At 38.2% G+C, this 24,959-nt stretch overlaps 2 protein-coding genes across 5 annotated transcripts in view; one reads left to right on the forward strand and one right to left on the reverse strand.

The window, feature by feature from the left end:
- LOC117742263 (rho GTPase-activating protein 26-like) overlaps positions 1–2,195 on the forward strand; it is an 80,068-nt gene extending 77,873 nt beyond the window's left edge. For all 3 annotated transcript variants that reach the window (XM_034549369.1, XM_034549372.1, XM_034549371.1), the window contains exon 25: positions 196–2,195. In XM_034549369.1, the coding sequence (XP_034405260.1) occupies positions 196–284 (89 nt within the window). In that variant the 3' untranslated portion in view covers positions 285–2,195. The remainder of the gene's footprint in view (positions 1–195) is intronic.
- Positions 2,196–8,418: 6,223 nt separating this feature from the next.
- The window catches only part of LOC117742946 (glucocorticoid receptor-like), a 51,116-nt gene continuing 34,575 nt past the window's right edge, over positions 8,419–24,959 (reverse strand). Inside the window, exons 3-10 of one of the 2 annotated variants that reach the window (XM_034550626.1) lie at positions 24,417–24,586; positions 23,212–23,238; positions 19,355–19,471; positions 16,474–16,716; positions 14,861–15,005; positions 11,437–11,567; positions 9,016–9,173; positions 8,419–8,571 (exon numbers count right to left, since the gene is read on the reverse strand). In XM_034550626.1, the coding sequence (XP_034406517.1) occupies positions 8,419–8,571; positions 9,016–9,173; positions 11,437–11,567; positions 14,861–15,005; positions 16,474–16,716; positions 19,355–19,471; positions 23,212–23,238; positions 24,417–24,586 (1,144 nt within the window). The remainder of the gene's footprint in view (positions 8,572–9,015; positions 9,174–11,436; positions 11,568–14,860; positions 15,006–16,473; positions 16,717–19,354; positions 19,472–23,211; positions 23,239–24,416; positions 24,587–24,959) is intronic. The other variant, XM_034550627.1, reaches the window with a different exon arrangement.

Below are 24,959 nucleotides of genomic sequence, written 5' to 3' on the forward strand. Positions count from 1 at the left end.
AGATAATGAGGAACATGTGACTGCCCTGTTTTCAGTTATTGCCGTCTGGCTCCTAACTCCCATTCCTCCAACCTTTCTTTTTCACACTCTCTGAGTGCATGTGCTCGTGTACATGTGTTTGTCCCACATATTTATGAATATGTTCCTCATTCATCTTGTAATGTTTAAACTAAATCAATGTTCCCACCTCTCCAGTTCATTCCTCCAGGGAGCCCGGTTGGCTGGAAGGGACTCTGGACGGCCGAACAGGATTGATACCAGAAAACTATTTGGAGTTTTTATAGTTCAGGGCCAACAAAGACTGGATGATACTGGGCGGGAGTTGACCAAACTGGACTATGGATTTGACTACACAAAACTGAACCAACTATTAGATTGTATATTAAAAGGGACTGCACCGTGGTCGATGAGGCCTCTCGTGTCTTGACTTGACTGGAAAATGAAACTGGACCAATCAGAACCATATGGAATGGACCGAAGGGGAGAGCTATGAATTGCACTGGAAAAGAAGAAGAAAAGATGAGTCTCACTATGGCTGTTATTAGGTTAGTGTGGAAGACTTCCCAAGTCCTGGTGAAAAGGATGTGGTGGGGGCGGGAGGGAAGGAAGGTTAACCAATGATTAACCTTCTAATGTATCACCAGGCCTCGGCATGTAGTTCCATGTAGGCCATCATGTATATCACATGATGAAGAAAATCACATGTATAAATGAGTTGATATTTCTGAGATGTATTACTTCAAACTGCACTGCCATTGCCTCAGAATCTCCTCTTTTTATCAGCCAGAAAAAGAAAATCTTCTTGTGGAGATGATGACAGGGAACGGGTTAAAAAGCAAGTGGCCTTTAACTCTGGACTCGCTAGCTCAGGTCCTCACTGTGAGCTGTTTGAATGATTATCATTAGGGGACCGGTTTAAATTATTAGGTTGTGGTTGTACGGCTGTAGATGTGTTGCTGTGTGCGGTCCGGTAATTCCCCAGGACAAGACTCGACCTGGCTAATGTTGCAGAGCTCCAGTTCAGCAGCAGGAGCTCCGGGGGCAGATCATTGCAGGTTGAGGTCGCCTCGAAAAAAAAAAAAACAGTTCGCCAAAAAGGTCATCGTTGGGTTTATATCCTGCACCATTGTGCCTCTCCCTTCAGGTCCCTCACGAAAAATGTGAACAATTTCAAACGAGCTCCACAAGCAGATCGGTGGTTTCAAATGCAGCGTTGGAGTGACGACTGATTCCTGCTGCGAGGCCTCGCTCTGCTTCCCTGGATGTGATGCGTTTTAATTGTTGGAAATAATTCGATCCAAGTATCTGATCTGGTGTTGCGTCATGTTTGCACCATTCCAGGATGTTGTATTCTTTACACCACAGAACCAAACTATCGATGTTGCTTTTTAAACTTTGTTTCAGAAATGCATACGATCGATCATATTTTTAACCATTATACGTATTCAATCAGTTGCTTCGCTGTGGATTATTTAATCTTCATCAGCATAGAGTGAGCCTAAACAAAAGAAGCAAAAGAATACAATACAATTCGCCATGTACATCATGACCCAACACAAGGGCCTTTTTGCTTTTTCTCATTGCTAACGATGTATTTATCTGATATTGACATTTAGGAAGCTCATGTATAAAGTGAATGAAATGCAGAAAACCTAAATTTTTTCAGAATTGCTCATATGTATTTGCATGCTGGTCTGCTTTGGGGCTCCAATGCAAGTCCTCATTTCATTAATCGAAGCTGAACTTTTTAAATCTTAAACCACTTGGTGAACATCTGCATCAAAGCTTTTTGCTGTTTTGTGTTTGTTTTTGTTTTTGAGGACAGACTGTCTTAGCTTTTTAAGAGGAAAATAAAATGGGAGGGTAAACAAAAAAAAAAGCTTAAATGTGAAATGAGACTACTTTGTTCATATCTGAACTTCTAATTTATGAGAGTTTCTTAAAGACTCAATCTTGAACTGTATTCATTTTGAGGTGTTTATTGTCATTGTAAATAGATACACAGCATTTGATAAGGTATAATGTTTTTTAATTATGAAATTTTATATTTTTAGCATACTAACTTAATTTCTTAATTTTGTCTTTGTTGCCCAGATTTTTGTACCATTTAAGTCTATCTACAGCCTTAAATATTCTTTCAGATGTTTTGGTGAATTGACAAGATTTTGCGGAATAAAGATTAATGTTCAACAGCTGCAGCTGGTTTTGTTGTTGGTTTATTTCAAATGAAGTGTCTGAATATCTAGACTTTGGCTGTATTCACGCATATTTTAGGGTTTCCTTTGTATTTTAATGTGACTGCAGTGTTGAATAAGTCACACCAGCGTCTCCAACAGTGACATGTTTTACCAAAAATGAACTAAAACAATTTCTATGGATTTCCAACAATAAATTAAACTGCCAAGAGTATTTTATACATTTTTGATGGTTTCTTTTTTGGTTGCGGTCGAATAGTCAAAAAAGTACCTCCTAACATCTATAACCACTTTTCCTTGACCTGCGGTGGAAAACGTCACGGGGTCAAGGAAAGATGGGAAGGAGAATTCATGAGGAGTTAGGAAAAGACCTCCGCTGTGTTTAGGGCCCAATCCCAATCTCCAGGTTTAGTTCTGTCCCACTGTCTACTCATTGAGTGTTGGAGTCTCCGGCAGACATTTGGAGCCCTTCATGGACACGATCTGTAAGTCGGCATTAGATGCAGACTTTGCCCAAGGAAAATTACCCACAATTCATAGCAATGTGATGTTAAATACGCAGTTGCCAGTGGAAGCATGGAGACGTAAAAGGAAAAAGATGAACGAAGAGGACGGGACTCTGGTTTTCAGATTTGTAAATTACATTTACACAACAACATAAAGGATTAAAGGTGGAACATTAAAACACATGAAATCAGAGGAATGCAAGCAGAGACTATATTACACCGATTTATTCATCAAACATTTCGTTTCGTTATTGAAGCTTGTCCAGTTTTTTTTAGTTTTTTTTTTTAATCAAAGCTCAGGTTCCACATCTGTAACTGAAGTAAAAGAAAAGAAAGAGAGCCGATCAAATAGCAGTCATAGTTTTGATCAGTTTTCAGCAACAGCAAAGTAACGTTCGTAGTTTAACATGTTTAACAGATTGAGTTCACAACTTCTAAACATTTCCAAGTTATGGCAACGGTTATTTATATGATCTGCGTTTGTCGGTCAACCGCCAAATGGTGAGTCACTTTAAATGTTGCCACCGCAAAGAATTATGGGGCAGAATGATCTAATTTCCTTTCGTAAAGGAAGGTCCAGTGTTTCCTCCGCTGAAGGAGCTAATAAAGGAAGCATTGAAGCTCCTTTCCTTGGCATTTAGAGAATTCAAACAGCTCTTATCACGGCGGCCACTTTGATACTTCCTGTTCATTTCACTCAGTTAGGGACCTTCCTGAGCAAAGTCTGACTTTTTCATGACCTTTTTTCGACATACTACACTGACTGTTTTTACGACGTACTTCATATTTTATGAGGTATTCTATGAGGTAAGATGACAACTTTGACAGAATTCATTGTGAAATTGTCACGGTGTACTATATGACTAGGCAAAGACTTTTTAATGACATCTTTTTATTACTTACTATAATGACTTTTATGACACAAATATATTTTCATGGCACACTACGAACTTTTTTAGTCATTCTTTGCTTGTTACTTATGATATTCGTGTGACATACTAAGCTATAACTTTTTTGTAAGACATACCATCATGTTGAGGTTTTGTGAGATTCTTATGGCGTTCTATACTTTGACAATGACATACTATTCAATGACATGTCAATAAGTGTATTTCCCAAAATAATCAACTATTGATTTAGATTTTTTAATTTTTACACTTCAGTACATATGCTAAAGTGTTGTTTAAAGGTAAAGTTGTTTTTAACATCGGAAATTTGAGAGGAAAAATAAAACCACTGGATGTGAGCATTGAAAAACAGGAAATTTTATTGTGTCAGATGTTTGAACTAAAGAGAAATCAGTTCTTCCGAATCTCCACCTTCAACCAGTGATGACAAAAACATAATCCGAGTTGTTACCAACACAATGTCAAATCCAACGTCAAAGAACAACTCAGAAAACTTAATTCAACATTTAATCAAATAGGTGAAAATATCGACACTGACTACAGAAGAGGTGTAATACAGAAGCAAAACAAACTATTGTTTTTTTTCAACAAACATCTTTATATTTTTTGTTTGTTTTTACATTGGATTACAATTAAATAACTGAAATACGAACAAAACAGACCAATGAAAGCCATAGCCATATGTACCAGTGAAACATGATCTGCCCTTAATCTTTAAAGATAATATTTGCATGTATTTTATACAAAATAGACTTTATCAACCAGTATGAGGGTAGTGCAATTCCATCAGGCTCTGGTAGATATACTTTCACGCGGAGGTTCAACCTTTTTTTTTTTTATGTTTTTCTATTTTAAAGTGACCAGTAAATCCTCACAGCAATATACATGGGATCCAAAAGCCTGGACATTTACAAAAGATACCTTTCAAAAAAAAGATGAAGTACAAGAAGTTGGATAATAAGTGCTACTTAAAATGTAACTGCTTGAATACTTCTTTTCGTTTGTTAAATCTTTTTTCTTCTCTTCTGCTTTGGTCACTCTTATATAACTCAAAAACCTCCTCCAGTCTATCTGACCTTCCACCCCTCCCTCTCCTTCGTTTCCATATAACTTTAAAACACAGTGAGCATTCATATTGACATTCCCATTGACTCGTAGAATTTACATTTACTTCACAAGACAAACATGTTTAACATTTCCTAATGTATTCAACACGTCTACCTTTATCAAACACAAACCAACAGGAAAAAAATATTTACTTTCTTGACTCTCAATGTACAAAAAGGATTAGGTAAAATTATTAATAACAAAGTGGATGAAGCTGATTTATTCAAAATCGCAGAGGAAAAAAAAGTTTTTTTTTTCATTTTCTTTTTATATTTAATTTTTTTAATATATATATATATTTTTTTTTACAATAGATCAATCTCCAAAAGCATTGACATTTGTTAAGGGTTCATCTATTTCCTGATCTCAAGTCTATTTCTATGGCTCTCTGTCTCCCCTTCGAAAGGCCTTTACATGTCGTTGAAAGGTAAAAGAGAAAAAAGTATTGAGATTACGTCCATGTAAAAATATTTTGTAATAATAGACACTGTTTACATTACACTGGATATGTCGGCGCTGCTATATACACCTATGGCCCTTTAGAATGAGCATGGATATGGTTACATCTAAACGTTAAAGCTGGTTTTCTGAGGCACCACCACCTGGAAACAACTGTAATACTGTATGCCAAAGTCACCCAAACAAATAAGACAATCAAATCTTCCCCATAATAATCAACATGGACGTTAGGGGCATCAAACCTATGTTCTTTACATCAGACAACACGACTGAGTGGCCATCCTTTGACTGAATGGTTAAGAAAACATTATTCATCTTATTGACTAGTGGCTTGTCCAAAGACTGCTGTGCTAAGAGCTGAAAGCAACACACCAATGACCAGTATCCATGGCAACCTACTACCTGGTCTCTTAACTGCCATTCAGAGTTATGCACCGTGGAGGAGTACCATTCAGAGTAAACAGCTGAATAGCTGTATGGGTCATAATATTTTACGCTGTTGCACTGAGTAAAATAGAGCGACGAGGGCGATAGATGGGGGTAGGGGATAGAGTGTGTGTGTGTGTGTGTGTGTGTGTGGGGGGGGTCATCGGTCATTACATAAGCTGGTACAAACATGTTTTACATTAGAAATGTACCAAATGCTGACCACCACCTGTAAAAAAAAAAAAAATATATATATATATATATACAATAGTTTGTGCTTCTCCAAAACAAAGCCTCTCGATAACAATCCGTACTTTCACGCTGGTGTAGGTGTGACACTGAACTAATATCTTTCTCTGAAATGAGCACCCTCAAGCAAAATTACAAAAACCAGGTAACAACTGAATAATCACTCGTTCACATCTCGAGGAAAAGACTTTTAAAAACTTGACTTAACATTTGGCACTGGTGGAACACATCAAAGTGATGTTTACACTCATAGCCTGAGCTTTGATTCACAAATTATTGAGACCAAACTGCATCTTCTTCCAAAAATATTTCAACTTTAGAGGTGACATCTTGTGCAACAGACAGGGGGGTTCCCTAGAATATGAGTGTCTCTATTTTCATATCTCATATACAAAACAAATATATATAGATATAGATATACATGTCAATAATATAATTACCTTTTCAGCCATGTTTAGCTCAACAACTTAATAAACCACTTCTTGTTTGTGCAAACAATTTGAGATATATATATATATATATATATATATATATATATATATATATATATATATATATATATACTCCAGTCTATATTTAATTAAAAATTGTATTTTGAGTGAAACAATGCTTTTGTCACAAATCATATTATTTGTGTTTACATATGAGGAGTACATGCTGAAGTTAATTATGTCTGGAAAATAAAAGTTAAGTCAGTTAATACACTTTTTAGAGGGTTGAGAATTGTCTAGCAAATAACCTTAACATACACCGTGACATCATTTGACTTTCCTGGGTCAGAACGGACAGGTAAATTCATAAAACCCTGTTTTAAAATAAAGTTGTATGAAACCATTAACTAAACTAGAAGCTCAGTACGATTACATCCGGTAATGAAAGGACGGTTTTGACTTGCATGAATCATTATGGCTATTTACCATCACACAGAAGCCTCACAATTTAGTTCTTTAAACCCCACCTGTGTGATTGCATCGGGAAAAAAAGACCATAAAACAAATTAAATCATTAATTATTCCAAGATCTAAATCATAATGTTTAAGTCTAAATATTACAAAACATCAGATATGCCTTGTATAATTCCAGTGGTGTCCATTTAGCACCAGTGTGGTTGCAGCTTGTCACGACCTTGGTAAAGTATTTCGATGTGTATTCAACATTACATTTGTTGATATAATCTGGTTACTGTAACTTTGTGTAACAATGTCATACTAATTGGAAAAAGAGACACACATGAAATGTGTTTTGGTACTCAAACAACATTTACATTTGTACACTCTCCCTGTCTTTTTCTGTGATTCTCAAACTTTCTATGATCTTAATATTTCATACTACTCTACGCATTTTTAAGCTGTACCATAGGCGGCCTTCTTACATACATGTCTGAGGAACAGAGCAGAGAGAGTTGCCCAGAATAAAAAACACCAAAAACGACTGCTTGGAAAGAAAACAGAAATTGCCAGCATGAAAAAAACATTAAAAATGTGTTTGTCAAGGTTAGATTCATATGCAAAAAAAACACGGTTTAGAGAGGATGGCTATGAAGAGCTTTAAAAGCTAAAAAGGCACTGTTTTTCCCTTGTCAGAATCCCTGTGTAAACATTTTATTGAGTGAATGTGTCTGTGAATACTTTGAATGTGTGTGTGTGTGTGTGTGTGTGTGTGTGTGCAAGCTTGTCTTTTGCATGTGTGGTCAGAAAATGCGTGTCTGCATAAAATATAATATAATATTCCCCCAACAGCTGTTGTTTTTCTTCCATTGGTCATGATGATTCACAGCTGAAAACAGTTTGTCCTCTTTGTCCTTGGGTCCAGAAGAAGAAGAGAACAAAGATTCTCTTATGTCCGAGTATGTTCAAAATGTGTCTGTGTTTTTGTCTATCTCTTTCATTGCCAAGCGTCCTCTGGAAACCACAATAAAGCAAACACTCACTACATTCTCTGCGCAGTTGAGATGGGGCGGTCAAACAGAGACAAGCTGGGCAGGTGAGCAGAGGAGCATCAGGGAGCTTCAATAGGCTACTCATCCGGCGAGTCGGACAGTATGTTAGGTGTCATGATGAGGGGGGGGGGGGGTAAGCTCATCAGTAAAACAGCAATAAAACGCTGGAGGCAGGCCGCCACCAACAGAAACGGCATCAGAAACCTGAGGACAGACCCTGGACGGAGGAAAAGGGTGAGGGGGTTAGGAACATTTATTTGAAACAAATAGATCCCGCTAAATGCCTCCTGTCCACAAGACATTCAGAGCCAACGTATTTCCCCTGGAGGACAATTGCTTCTTGGTTAGTCAAGAAAAAGGGCAACAGGTCGGTGGTTGGATGTCCTACCCTAGTTTGGCCCAACCAGGTTGGTACCAGGTTGGGAGGCATGAAAAAGTATTGTGCTCCGAGATCAGGAGGGAGGTGTGGCTGATTCCTAAAGGGGGCCAGGGAAAACCAAGCAATTGAACTCTAGTGATTGGGGAGGCAGGTCAGGCAAAAGGCTTAGGGCTTGGGGCAAAAGCTTGGGGCCCCGAAGAGGTACATGGGCAGGGCGGGACTTAAGGCATCGCTTCACAGTTTAAGGCAGTCATTTCTGATGAAACAGCAGAGGCTTGACGCTCCCGTCTTTGAATTTTGGTATCTGGTTGGTTATGATCTCTGCCAGCATCTCTGGGAATTCCACACTGAGGGTTTTATTCACAAAAGTGTAGAAACAGATCTGGAGAAGACCCTCGACCATCTGGGGAAGACATCAAGGGAGGCAGAGAGACATATTAGATATTTTAAAAAACTAAATATGTGCATGATTCACCCTAAATTAGTCCGTGGTCTATATACGGTAGGTCTTAACTTTTGCTATACAAGTCTGTACAGACGATTAGCAGAGAACACTTGTATCAGATTTGATTGGAAGATAAAGGATCTATGAGTGTATTCTTCAAGGTTGTACACTAATTAGCGAGGAACTCAGCTGAACCTGATGCACTTGAACCGCAAGATATGAAAGCAAAAGCCTGGCTGATATAAAAAAGATGATGTCAAAAGAACCTATCGTACTGGTAAAATGCTCTATACATATTTGCTTTCAGATCTAAAACATGTAGCAAATCCTATACAGAAACAAGACGAGGAAAAACATCAAGCATGTGGTTTAAATCAGTGTATGTGGCTTTGTTCCTCTAACCTCCTGCATGGAGTCCAGTAGCTTAGTTAGCTGGTAGAAGCGCTGCCAGTTCTGACTAGCGTTCTCCTCTCTCTTGACAATGGCTTTTCCCAGTTCCTTGATGTACGTCATCCTGATCTCGTCAAACACCGCCTGGCTTTTCAGGCCGTCTTTTGGTACTGTGCACGCACACGTAGAAAAGAAACACGAACACACACACACACACACACACACACACACAAACAGACCAAGAGACACGTCAATATACAAGTTAGCTGGCAATGGCAGAACTCAAAATAAAATGAAGAAAAATAAAAAAAGATTATCGAGTGGCCCCTCTTAATATGATATGAAACAGTTTAAAATCTGATCAGGATATTGTTACTTTGATAGTCTAAGAAGAGGTCATGCATTGTGTTCACGTCTATAAATGCAATGTGTCTCTGCTCTCTTGTTGTCTCCGGTAACAAACAATCACACCGTTAATAATTAATTAAAACTTACTGAGTGGAACCCCAACAAGGACCTCCACATATGTAAGCACCTCCTAACCAGAACGCTGTGGGCAGTGGAACATATGCATAACTAAAAGATTACACCAATAGCTACTGTGTAGTGTGTAGTGGGCTGGATGAGAATCTAAGAGGAGCTGTAAATAACATAAACCTAAAAAAAGAAGAAAAAAAATCACAAACTCAGCCAGTACAATGTATTTGAAAGAACTCAAGTGAATAGTTGGACTGTGCTGGTCACTGCTAGAACAGCTGAATAATATAAATATACAGACGTCATAACGACCGTGTCTACACATCGCAGACTCCTTGTCCGTCTGGTGCCTGGCTTGTAGCAGGCAGCTCCACAGTAACTGGCATCAAGATGATGCAACGACAGAGGGCAAGACGGGGTTGAAATACTCTCTGACTTACATAATCAGATAAATGGGAGATACCGCAGTGCACGTGCTCTCTGGCCTCTTCATTATGTGAAGGGTTTGGCCAAAAAACAGATTGCTTTCCAGCTCTAAAATAATAACTAAATGTGATATGTTTATTTAACAATGCTTAGGGTGTCCGTAGAAAAGAGCTACTATGACCCATTTTTTTAATGTATTTTTTTATTCTATTAATTCTGTGGTGCAGATGTCAACTGTGCAGCAAATACAGTTTGCTTTCTGAACCTAACAGGCATGTGAAACAGTATAAACAAATGACAATGTTAATTTACGTGTATGAGAAATGATTAAAACGGCTCACACCACCAGTATTTCCGTTCCTTAGGGGAACAAATGGAAATAGCACTAAAATGAAAGCTCTGTATGGAATGTAATTTCCCTGCAGAACGAGCCTCTCAAGTGCATCTTTTCCCTACCGTTCAGTGAGAGTGCTCTCCTCTTCAGCAAATACTGCTTCATATAAAGCTATGTGCAGCTTTGAAATGTGTTTATTACAAAGCTCAACTGGTAGCCCACTGGTTTTATAACTATTAATTTACCTCTTCAGAAAGTAAGAAACGTAAAGGCCGCTAAACATTTGACCTCTTTGACATCGCAAGCCAAACAGAAAAGTTGTATTTTATCCACAGAGATTAACTAATTTAACTCTTAGTCAGTGCATTTTATACTTTTCAGCAACTGAAGCAAAAATGTGGTTGCAAGACGAGGCAGCTCACTGTTAATGGGGATACGAAATGTCTACAGAGAAGTACCTGTTGGACACTTGAAGATCTGTTCAACTGAAACAGTAGCTACAGAAGATGATCAGACTGTACTTTCACAGAAAAACAGTTTCCAGGAAAGCTTAGGAAACTGGGTGATAAGGTTGTTACAAAAATCATCTTTTGACTGAAACAGCTTGTAGCAATGAAGTGTTATTATTGCCATTTTTTTTTTTAAATAGACTCCAGAAACATGCTACCGTTTGCTTTGACCGTTACTCGACCGAAGAACTGAAATACTTAATGATAGATTTGATCAATGAGGCACAGAGCATCAGCACTCAGAGATTCATCCATTCACAGCTTCCGTACCTGCCTGCAGGTGCCACTGAGATACAGAACATGTCTGCAGCCAGCACACATGTTCACTCGTCCATCCTCATCATCATCATCATCATTACTGCTGAACCTTTGCATTTACTGTGCGGTTTATTCCACTCGATATATTACCCTGCTGCGACAAAGTGAGCCTACCTGACATTACCATGAGAAGGCTGCAGCAGTGTTGCATAGTTCATGCAATGTAAAAAATAAATTAGTATTTGCTCTGCTCTGTCATGAGAGTTTACAGGGTTAATCATTATTTAACTGTTGAGCTAAACTGCAATCACTTGTGCCAGCCTTGCAGCTGCCATTTTGCCCAGGCAGATAAACAATGCTGCTTCCGGTCGGTGAATAGAACAGAGGACAGAGGACAGGTTGCTAGAACTAGAAAGTGCGTTTCATTACCTGTGCTGAGCAGCAACAGGACCTTCATGCACAGGTACTCGTCATAGGACACCTGCAGTCTCACAAACTCGTTGCAGATCGTAAGCATCTGCTCACACTGGTCGTTCATGAAGGGCAACTTCATACGCTCCCTGAAAGGAGAGAGACAGAGAGAAAGGGCGAGGGAGAAGGGAGAGGTGTAGGGCAGGTGTATTCAGAGGGGGGGATGAACAGAAAGACAACAAAGACACATAGATTAGACTTACAGTGCCTTGATTTCACTCACCCTGTTATTCAAGTCTATAAAAACTTCCCCAGCAGGGAAGCACTACGACCATGAAGGAGAAATCCAGGCTGTGAAATCTGTCCCGATGGTTTTTCACACCTCACTTCCTACCTCTAAGAAAGATCAAGAGCCCATTGACCTGATAAATGGCCTTGGGCTTAGAGTCCTCTATTCATTCGGACAAACTGCAGTGTCACCGCTGACGACCTCTTGGCCTTCATCAACTATTATCACCCCATTTGAGGCGTCCTTTGAGAGTGACTGCACAGACTACGATCAAATAAAAATGAAACCTCACAAAAATATTTGTTTCATTTCCCACTAACATATGCATTCATTGGGTCAACATTTAAATTAAAATGCAATTTACCGATAGCACTTTGTTGTTTAGCACTTTAGTAGCACTTAAATGGCACTTACTGTAGTATTCTGTAGTTTAACGTTATTGAAGAAATTGTACTTGCTTGATTCTTGTTGTTCTGAGTTTGGACTCATGGTTTAATACACTTATTGTAAGTCACTTTGGATAAAAGCATCAGCTAAATGACATGTAATGTAATTTTCATTTTCACTTTCACTTATATCGTGGAAATTATCTGACAATATTAAAAAGGAAAGTGGAAAAGTCCATTGACGATGTTACATATTAAAAAAATGTAAATTAACATTTGAAAATGCAATATATCAATATTATAAATTGAATTGAGCATTTTTAGATTATTAAAAATCTATTTTCATTTTAAAAAAGGTACCTTCATGCACGTTCTCTGACATTATTAGAACGGAAATGCAAAAGCCATTTGACATTTCACTTTCAAAGACTAACTCCGCTTTACAATATTCTAATGTAAATTTAAAATAGAAAATGAGTGCGCCAAATTGCAGTTACATTTAAATGCTGCCATGCCCTTTCCCTGAGTACATTTTGGCTCACGCAAAGTGTATTTTTCATTTTCATCAGCAACCTGTCAGTCATTCCTTTATCCAACACAACACAGAGCCTCATCTATATCGATGTCAGTGACAGCAGAGTATTCTGCAACGCTTTAGTATTTGCTCTGCTCTGTCATGAGAGTTTACGGGGTTAATCATTATTTAACTGTTGAGCTAAACTGCAATCACTTGTGCCAGCCTTGCAGCTGCCATTTTGCCCAGGCAGATAAACAATGCTGCTTCCGGTCGGTGAATAGAACAGAGGACAGAGGACAGGTTGCTAGAACTAGAAAGTGCAAATGCACGGCGCTAAAGGATTGAAATGTAATTGCATTCGGGTGCAATGCTTTTCCATTTTCACTGGTCCTGTGTCACATCTGTATCCAACCCACCGCTAGATGGAAGCTGTAGTTGTAGCTGATGCACCCCGCCCCCCCTCCTCTCTACCTCCTTCTGTTTCATGGATTGGAGGTCCATTCATACATTGTCATATTCATGTAATGTGTTTATGTAACTCTGTAATGCTGTTCATTCTGTACACATGACATCTATTGCTTCTGTCCATCCGGGGAGAGGGATCCTCCTCTGTTGCTCTCCTGAAGGTTTCTTTCCTTTTTTCCGTGTGAAATGTTATTTTTGGGGAGTTTTTCCTGATCCGATGTGAGGTCCTGGGACAGGGATGTCGTATGTGTACAGATTGTAAAGCCCTCTGAGGCAAATTTGTAATTTGTGATATTGGGCTATACAAAATAAACTGAATTGAAATGAATTGAATAGTTGTCGAATTCCAGCAAAATGATAATTCTCTCTTGGTTACATTAGATCATCTCATCAATTTAACCATCCCACACATTGTGGACACTCATTTATCTCTTAATATGCAAGGATCAGCAAGAAGCCATCCAAAGTGTGAAGATGTTTAAATAGTATCAAAGATAATGGATACAATGGGATAATTGCTTGCCTTCCTTAGAATTTAAAGTCTGACCTTCAAAAGCTAGAAGCAGATAAGCTAATGGGAGATGAGCCTCCGCTTTATCCGGTTTCCTCAAGGGACTACAAAGACTGTGGTAAGCACAGAGATTTCAAAGCACAATCAATTTCTGCAGCCAGTGATTCTTTAAGTAATGTGGCTTTTGTAATTAACACGCTGCAATTATACCTGGGCTGTCTCTCTGTGGCTTCAAGGTAGCTCAAAAGGTTATTTACTCTTTGGTTCAGAATGTATTTGATGTATTCTCTTCTGCCTATTTGAGGAATACACTTTCCTGGTTGTGCTTTTTGTGTGCTTTACAAAACTTATACATATATAAATCACTACTATTCTTCTTATAATTATAAAGAAATATATACATGTATACTTGTATATCACTCCTGCGACACACACATGTAGTTTCCTTTGCTTTTGGTATTCAGTACCTGAGTGCAGCTGGTACACTTACAGCTGGATCACATTTTTGATAATACCAAAAACTGTAAAATTAGAATTGAATTAGCTGGGAGTTTGGGTTTGGTGAACTCTTCGTAATATAGTAAACTCTTACAATTCTGAACAGACTCACCTAACCTCACTAACCCTACCTGGGTGAAAGGAAAAGTGTATTACTTGTTGTCCCCTAAAGTAATAAAATATATTTTGATTAAATGTACTTTTTTTTTCTTCTTTCTTTTGACTAGATTAGATTCGACTTGTTTTTAGCAATAAGATGGAAAGCAGGGAAAAAACAGCTCAAAGCGTGTAACTCCCTGTAAACACACAAATGGAGATTTCAGGGATTAAACAAATGAGATACAACATGTTAATCAGTGACCTTTAAAAGGTGCTTGTAGCTATATTTTAAAACTATAATCAAAGCCATTCTATTTGTTCCCCTTTTAGACTCTTCCAGTAGTTTTGCTAAGCTAGCTAAAGAAGCCTTCAGATCCCTTGTCTGTCTCATAGTTCCACTAATGGAGGCAGCCATGTACTTCCTATGATGTCCATAATGCCCACGGCTGCACCTTTTTATCCCATTTGACCACTTAACACACAGAAACTGCCAGATTACTAATATACTGTATGGTGCTGCGCCTAGAGCCAATTACCCGACTTCTATTCATGACAAGCTGAAGGATGAACCGATAGATGGACGAGTGAGTGATGAAGTCCGATTGACACCCTGAAATGAGCAAAAGTGTCTGACTAAAGGTCCTGCTGAAGAAAGGACTGCACTGAACAGTACGCACTTGTTGATGACGAGATCAGGGGCGAAGCAGAGCATGCTACCGTTGCACTGCTCATAAGACCTCCAACCAAGACTGAAGGACATGAGGAACAGCCAGGAGCACTGCAGTAATGTCATCTGGTCATCCAGGTGCAGGTTGCGGAAACCTATAGGAAAGTCAGATAAAGTGGGTTAGAATGATACAATACAGTACAATGATACTAATGATACAACACAAACATTAATTCATTTAGTTTGGCCTTGGGATGATCTAGTTAAACCGACGTCCCGATGCACACACACACACATATGATGAGGGACAAATCTGGCTCAAATCTTTCAGTCACACACAGAAAGATCACCGCAAAAAATTAAAAATAACAACGAGACATCTGATCTTAAATAATTGGTCTGACCAATGGCAACAATTGCAGTGAGGAGAGAAAGTCTCTGAGCAAATACTTGGAGCGATTATCCAGTCATGTGCCTTCCTTCACATGATCAGAAACTAACATGGGTGGTTAAAATCCCTTTTTGTGTAAATGGAACTTGGCAGCATTCAAACTGTACATGTATACACACACACACACACACACACACATACATACATACATACATATATATATATATATATATATATATATATATATATATATATATATATACACACATATATATACACATATATATATATACATATATATACACACATATATATATATATACATATATATATACATATATATACATACACATATATATATATACATATATATATATATATATACATATATACATTTATATATATATACATTTATATATATATATACATATATATATACATATATACATTTATATATATATATACATACATATATATATATACATATATACATTTATATATATATACATTTATATATATATATATATATATACACATACATACATACACACACACACACATATATACATACCTATATACACATACACATTATATATATATATATATACACATATATATATATATATATATATATATATATGTATGTATATACACACACACATACTGTATATATTCAGTTTGAATGCTGCTAAGTTCCATTTAAAAAAGTGTTTGAGTAAGCCGTCTTCTTCTACCACTGCCAATACCAACGTTCCCAGTTAGAATAAGTGAAACGAATGGTGGGTGAGCTAGAGGGTGAAAAGTAAAGGAAGAGGGCGTTTGCCCTCTCACGGTCACAAACATCAGGGAAATAGACATAGCGGAGGTTATTTCCAAATAGGAAATTATATTCTTTACAGTATTTTAGTTAACCTGCAGCTACTCGTGTTCTTGAATTTCATTTAGCAAGAATAACAATGACGAGGACACGCTCCATTACCTGGAAGGCAAAAGTGAAAGTTATGCCATTGTGCACTAAATGTCTCGTAATCAAAAAGGCAAACTTTCCGTTTGATCGAAAAGTGATGCAATTCCCTCTACCAGTTTCATTTTCCATCAGCGACTTGGCCCACTTCACCACACATTAGTATCAATAACAAGCTGGAAATACTCCCAGTGACACACTTTGCTTGAGCAGTGATATTCATCTAAATCAAAGCATAAGCGACGCATGGTGAGGAGCTTTTCATTACCTGGCAGTGACTTGGCCCACTTGACTGCAGAGATGACCTGCTGTCCCCCCAGCCTGTTGAGAGTGGTCATGAGCCGCGAGGAGGTGTCAGGCAGAGTGCTGTCGTAGCCCGAGTAGATGACCTCTGGCTCGATGGCCTTGAGCACAGACAACATTGTGGGCACGAGTTGGGGCATGGGCCTGGGGATGACTGGAACAGGCATGGTAGGAACTTTCATCTTGGTCAGCTTCTTGTTTTTCCTCGCTGGGAGACACGGCGAGAAAGAGGAGGAGAAAAAAAAAAGGGAAGGAAAGATGAAAAGTGGAACTAGTGAGAAGTGAGTCATTATATTATCCGTCAGGCATTAAAGAGATCCGCCTGTACGATTTCAGATTTTACAACCAACAGCATCTAAACAATAAAAGGCCACACAGAAGAATAAGTTCAAGACCAAAGCAGCAGAATAGAATATTAGCAACAAAGTTAGTTGCTATTCATTTTCTGTAGCTCGACTAATTAATGAATTTAACAATCCTTTCGGCTCTTAACATTAATATAAATAACTAGCTTAATAGCACACAACATGAAATAAATATTGCATTGCCTGTGAGATCGCATCATGTTGTCTTAAAATCAAGAAACAACACCGAACATCAGTGAAAGTAGACAAAAGACAAACAGGTGTGGCCATGAAAACTGCCAGACAAGCAAACCTACAGCTAATGTACCAACCAAGGCTGGCTGGCCCACACAAGTAATACACTTTCCTTTTATCAATCAATGTATTGCTGTATTATACCACACAGAATGTAGATTAGGGGGCTACTTTCTTTTTTCGTCTGAAAGCCAAATCGACAAAATAAAAGTGCCCCAGAGCTACTCGTGTTTTATATTATTAGAACAGTAAGACTACATTGTTGACTACCTGTGCATCATTTTGACATTTTCTCCCACTTAACATGAGAGGGTACCATTAAAAAAAAAACATGTTTTTCCCGAGTCTATACCTCTGTTTAATTTCCTCTTCTGGCGTTTCTATGGCAACTAAGAGCCTTTCTGGTGGGAGTCTATCTGCTGATGCGTTGACCTCCATCAAATCCCTCTCCCAGTCTCCCCCTATATGGAGATATTTTCACCTCTGACAATCAATGCACTGGATGTGGATGATGCATTGATCAATGTGACAGGAGGCTCTAATACTGCCCCACCTGCATACCAAGCACACGTGCGCAGCACATTCACTCACAATTGTGAGTGAATAACAGTGGTTGATCCACACTGCAGCCACTCCAACTTTTATTTGGAGCAAAATGTCTAGAACATGAACATAAAATTCAAGACTTCAGGGATTTTCGAGGTCATCTAAAGAAAATTGTCAATTTTTAGAATTGTTGCTGTAGCACTGTGGAATATCTGAGCTCACATTTTCAAGGCTTTCCTTGAGAAGACATCATTTCCACAGAGCTGGAGCAGTATTGGCATTGCACTAGACTATAGGCAATTTCTTCACTTTTAATATCTTATATGTTGACAGATGTCCAAAACCCTAAAAATCAAAAAGTTTGCAGGTGATCTTTAAAAAGAAAATCTCTGTCAAAGATCTGCCTTTTAACTAAATAGGAATATCACAGATCTAATTATTACAACAGAGAAGGAGAGCTATTGCTTTATTAATGCCTGTTATATAGACTTTAGTTTCATCATAGTTGGAAAGCTACATAACAGATAACTAAAATTCACTGCAAGTCATCATATAGTGTACAGCATTATAGTTATGGTAGTATACTTAGTATGTATATTAAAATTAAGTGTACTTTACACATGTTGAGCTACAAACATGATTCTAACCAATATTCTCAGACAACCATTTTAGCAGGTGTGGTGACATGACACATTCAAACTAATGTGACCCATTTGCCAATCACTTGGGCGATTGTGGTTAAAGTGGAAACCAGACATACTGGAGGCGTTAGTGAAAATAGTGGGTGGATGCGTCACAGGGACAAATACATGAAACTCAATTAATGGGGAATTTCAACAAGCTACTACTTAGTCACAGGAACAATTTTAAAGTCATAATCCTGTGCCTTAAAATGTGCATTCTCTCTACTGCCCACCAGGGGGCGACAACTCTGCCTGCAAAAAGAAGTCAGATTGCATAGAACTCTATGAGAAAATTACCCTACTTCTCACCTGATTTATTACCACAGTAAACATTGTAAACATGAATTTATGGTTTCAATCAATAGTGTCAAGTAATCTTCAATACAGCTTAATGCTCATGTAGGGAATTATGGTCCTGTTTAAAGTAAAATAGACAATAAAGCAGGGTATGCTTTAGGGCGTGGCTACCGTGTGATTGACATATTGCACAGTATAGAAGTGCTTATGTACTTTGCCACTATTCAGGGCCAATTGTTTATTATCTATTATCGTTGGTATCTACCAAATACACACACAAAAGTAAATAAAAGTTAAAATCCTGAAATGCATGAATATCTTTGATGACTGCACTTGGTGGATTCATACATGCATTTATCACATCAAATAAGGCGCCATTCCTGGGGGATCCATCACATAAAACCACACTTGACTATTAGCTTGTAGCTCATAGTAGCTAGCAAAGCAATATCATAGTAGGAGGAATGAATCCACAAGTCAGTTGTCAAAAACGTTGGTGAGGGTGTAATTATTAATTTCTCAGGAAGGTGTGGGTGGATTGCTAACAGTCCTCTACAGCTCCAAATTGTTCCAATCCAATGTCATCTACAGAATTAAATCAAATCCCTGGTGTAGCTATATCCTTCCCACACAATTTGTATCAGGAAATATCTCACATTACAATATCCAACTGTTTTATTGAAGCCTGAAGTGATTTAAAAAGTGGGGTCCGCAGTTTTACCTTCCAAGTTCATTCCGGCTTTGAGACATTTTCTGAAGCGGCAGGCTGGACAGTTCTTCCTCCGGATCTTATCAATGATGCAGTCGTTTCTCCCTGCACACAGGTAGTTGTGCTGACCTATAAAGAGGAGAGGGGAGGTGAAAAAGGGAGACATATTAGCTGGCTAAGAAGGTTTGAGAAGGATTAGCCTGGCCTGCATGTATTATTACCACACTAACCACCTGCTGTACACAGTAAGCCTGACAAGCCTATGGCATTCCTCTGGCGTTGACAGCTTCACTTTATCAAGTCTGCATTTGAAACAGAAGGCACAATCCATGAATGTGTACAGAGCTCCCAACAATCACACATAGTCCCCATGGTCCACATTCATATTGAGACCCATGGACTAGAGTCTAAATGGTGTTTTAATTTGCTTGCAGACCACGAACACTGTCCCCTTCTTGTAGTTACTCTATATGCTGTCGTACAGGGTTAGAATGCAGTGATATAAACTGCGGATGAAAAAGGGATTAGATCTATTTCATTTGAAAAGAGCCAGCAATAGCTATTTGACCAGAGGGAAGAAATAATATCAACTCCATCAAAACATGTTTAGAAGAAATGTCAGTGATATGGAAGAAACACTATTCCCAGATTAAAGGCTCAACTATGACTTTAATAGTGTAAAGTCAAACAGGCTTTTTCTATTATTCTTTCTATTTGGTGTGCTACTTAGTATACAACTACTCCTAATACTTTATGCAGCTGTGATAAAGGTTCAAGACGATGAGTCGTTCCTTTGTGGCAGAGGGGATCAATATTATCTTCAGAGGTGTGGCAATTTATTTTGCTTTTATGCATTTGTGCCATTTCTTGGCAACACTCTTGTGCTTTTCTTTTAATCTTTGTCATCTCTGTACTGATATCAGACTGGTGCTGCAGTGCAGTAGCATTAGCCTGTGCCTCAGTGCAACGGTGTCTTGCTTTCATCAAATGCAGCACTTGTGTAGCAGAGCTTGACGAATGTCACATGAATGTTATCTTTGCAGCCACAACTCGAGAAATACTAAAATCAAATAGAACAATTAACCAAAGGATGTCCCATAACAGCATGCATGCCATGATCATCTTTATAAGTTTCACTATGAAAGTCATTCTATGAAATCCAACTGGCATAATAACCTAGAATTGACTGATGTGCGAGATGAGTCACTAACCCAACAAAGAAGTGTACATGTGCTAATGGCTTCCCAAACCGTTAGATTTTGGTCTGACAGGGAAACAGAGGGCCCAGTGCAGACGCTGTGAGATGGAACGCAATCTTGTTACTCATTGGTTACCAAATGAATAGGTGATCTGCACTGCGTTGAACTATATTCAACTTTTTCAGCTCAAGCCCTAAGATGGAAAATTCCGTCATATTGCAGCACTCGCATATGAGTCCCATTCTTCCACTGAAAAATGATAAGTTCAAGAGCACCTCTTGTTAAAGAGCATATGCCCCTCATGCATGACTCAATTATAGTGTAGTTCCCCCATTGCAATGACTGTATATATGGAGAAGTAAGGTGAAAGGCCTCCTCATTAGTTATTTTTTGGGTATAATAACATTACTCATTATGGAACAGATCATCATAGCTATAACACTGAAGAGTGGCAGAAGCAGAGGATACAATAAATAATTGCATGGAAACCATGTAAGGTGCAGTCTTTTCATATCTGTGAGACTATATTCCAAACTGATGCAGAGATCATCATATTGGTTAATACAATGCATATCTGCAGGCTCTGCCGCCTTCCAGCAACCCTTCATTCATTGTGCATACACACAGAGAGGTTTCTGCATGATCTAAAAAAAATGATTTAAAAAAATCATAATTGGCTGAAACAAGACCTTACACAAAGTCAACAGTGCTTTGACAAAATGCCCTTTGGGACCATACATACACACTGTTACTGGTTTTTGAAATATAATTTGTTTGATGCAGCTCTTTGAACTAAAGGGCATTCAATATTGCTGCTGGCATTATATAATAGAATGTCAAGTTAATACTATACAGTGTGTTATTGGTATTCCTGCATCACTAGGGTTGTGCACATGATTGAAAAATATTGTGCTAGATATTCTTTTAATAATGTCAAACCAGTTTTGAACACTGTATTCAGCTATGTGCCTACAAATAAGCTGCATGAAACTCTTGTGATCCTTATATTTTGTGGCCGTTTGTAAGTAACACTGACCTGTTCAGGTACCTTTCTAACAGTGAACTCATCATCAACTTCCTTTATCATGCAGTGCTTTACATTATTTTGCCCCCCTCCAGTTTGCTCACAAGTGAGAGAATACTGAGCTAATACAGCACACTACATGCATGCACTACGAGCACCAGCAAACACAGAATCTGGGACATCAAGCAAATGATTAGCTCGGCTTAATGATGCTTCAGAACAGCAGCACCCTGTGTGGTTGGGGGCTGGAGCTAAATACATTCTGCAAATGTATCTAGACATTTATCTAAAGCACAGAAATAAATCACCTTTGAATCCTACAAATGATCACATTTCACAGAGACTGTAAATTATTCTGCGGGGCTGGTGGTGTGATGACGAGACAGCTGCCTGCGGGCTGCCTGTTGCAGCCTGTTGCAGCTTTCCGTGATACCCCAGGAAGGCATTGCAAACAATGGCGTAAAAAGCCATCTGTGGTGTTAAAAGTGCCAGCTGAATCACACTCCTTGCTCCCTTATCTGGCCCTGATCTGTTAACAAAGGCCTGGAGGCACCTTTCAGAACTGACTGGTTTGTAGCCAACACTAACATGTAGGCCGGCACCGTCAACTCACATGACCAGTTCCTTTCAATTAAGCAACATTTAGCAGTGAATTAATCTGATTGTTTAAAAGAAGTAGGAAAGCAAGAGAGTCTTGGCCTGGATGTATGACATTTAGTAAGCACATGTATCCCGGGGACTGACAATAAAGTCTCACGGGGCCATGCTCTAAACTCAGCAGGAAGTTGGCCATTTTTTTATTTTGTGTTGCAGTCACTGAAGTGCACAAATGTGTCAAACAGTCCCTTTCATCGCTGCTTGCAGCTTTCATTTGTTGAGTGTTGAAGGTTGTAATCGTTAAGTAATCCTTTATTTTATCCTTGATTGGCAAATAAAAAGCAACAACCAGATTCTCTGATCTGATCTGAAAAATACATATAGTGACTGAACTCATACATTTGACGTTTTGGAGTTATACAGATTTCACATGACAATGGCTACAATTGTCATTTGAATTCATGATATATTGATATCAGTTGCCAATCAATCGAGCAGGATTTCTTTTAAGAAGAGAAACCTATTTGTAATTTTGATACAGTTATCAGTAGGAACAGTGAAAAAGACATGGACATCACAAAGAAACAAAACAACAAAGAGTTGAGGTGATTTTTGACATCAGATCTCATGAGGTTTATATGGGTCAAGTGAAAATAAAAGGCCTAATTAGAAACAGATTGTGAGTGTAATTATTGGATCTACCACCTGTGAGCATCATGAGGTGCAACATTCCAAAGAGAAATACTAAATCACTCGCAGGCAATTTACGCTGACTTGAATGAACAAATCAGAACATTTGCATGCTTAAACAGATAGTTGGCAGAAGAGGCTATTCATGTGTCGAAACAGATCATATTTCAGTGCGTCATATTAAAAAAATGTATTAAAAAAAAAATATATATATATATATATATATATATATATATATATATATATATTCAGTGCGTAAGAAATACAGGGAAATGAGCAGATCACGGATCAAAGTATCATTATCATCATCATTTTTTATACTTATTCATTTATATATTATTAAAAGTGCATTTATTTACCATCTGTGTTTTGTCGTGCTCTCCATCCTTCACCAACGAGCGGAGAATGGAGGAGGGGGAGAAAAAAACAAAAATAACAGATATAACTACTGCAGGCAGCTCTTTTCAAAATAAAACGTACACTTCAGTTTGAGCTCTTGGAATTTGAAACAGCGTCACATCATAAAAGTTAACCTGGATAACGGTCAAAAATCAAACTCGACAAATTACACGTAGCAGCATTTACAGCTCAAATCAAGTGTTCATAATTATAATTTTACAATTCATCTGTATAATGGTTTATTACAAATATTTTAGGAATAGTAGCTTCAAATAAATGTTTGATTGTATTGGCTAAAAAGTTCTACATTTTCATCATCGACCACCAGCCATGTTTGAGTCCTGAACTGTTGCAGAAAACAATCAACAGTATGTTTACCTTACATTCAGAATGAGCTTAAGTGGCAGCATTAGTTACAGAAATAGAGGAAACAGACAGATAGTCAATGTAGGCACAGAATGAAAGAAAAATGGCACGACTAACTGGGCCTTAAAAACCAAGAGATTGGCTAATTTCCGTGCATTTAGTACCAGTGTTGGGCCATTGATCAATAGGGAGTGGTCTATGTATTGTTCACCGAGGCGTTGTTGATACATGCAATAATCCATTGACAGAAACACACTCCTCAAAAAAGCCTTTTCAAACTAATTACACATCTGTAGAGACGGCTTTAGAAAGACAGGAAATGGAGAAACAGAAGCAGAAGCAGAAGCAGAGAGAAGCAATGGGAAATGGAATGCATTGCCTAGAAAAGAGAAACAGCAAGTGTTTCATTGTCGTGCAAAAACTCCAAGAGCTGATTATATGGAACTAAAATAAACAAGTCTTTGGGACAAAATGTATAAAGTACTGGATGCAAACAGTTGCTATTAGGTGCACGTGTACAAGGTTGTGGCTGTATAATATAGAATACACAAACAGGAATTTGCTAATCTGATTATAGCCTGGTGTAGATGTGGCCCCAATTTACTGGTTCAAAAGATGAGTTGAATTGAATTTAAAGAAAAAAGGTTTACATGAGAACACCGTCTAAAAATTATATATACACATACATATATATAAACAACTTTTTCAATAGAAAGATTTGTGTCGATACAATTGTTTAAACCTAAAACCTTTTATACATGTGAGTGAGTGAGTATGGAGGTAGGCGTGGGAGACCGACCTTCGACGGCCCTCTTGAAGAACACCTTGCAGCTGCCGCAGGTTACAACCCCATAGTGGCATCCAGAGGCCTCGTCTGAACACACCAAGCAGATCTTATGCGTCTGCCCACTGGGCTTGGATTGGCCTGCCAACGCAGAACTCAGGGTCTCTCCAGCTCTCGCCGATGAACTAAAAAAGCAAACAGAGAGAGAGAAACATAAGTAAAGATGAGTAAGCAGAAAAGATGTTTGTTATAAATCAAAAGCAGGCTGCTAAGGGCTGGTTTATGGGCAGCCACAATGGTATGCTGTACTGTTGCCAGGTAACATACAAACCCTGTGGACAAACATAGTAGGCAAAGGGAAATATGTAAACTAAAAACAGATTAATATTTTTTTATTCTCTGGACAAGGTCGAGAATGTTAAGAATGATGGTGGTATTGCTTAAATAATTAAACTTCATTGGTTCATAAAACATCAAACAGGCAAATAACTGGAACTTCTTCTCAAAATGTTGGAAACCTAAGAGCAACTTTGAGCATTAATGCTACAATAAATGACT

This window comes from Cyclopterus lumpus, chromosome 14, assembly GCF_009769545.1.
Source record: "Cyclopterus lumpus isolate fCycLum1 chromosome 14, fCycLum1.pri, whole genome shotgun sequence".
NCBI lineage: Eukaryota > Metazoa > Chordata > Actinopteri > Perciformes > Cyclopteridae > Cyclopterus > Cyclopterus lumpus.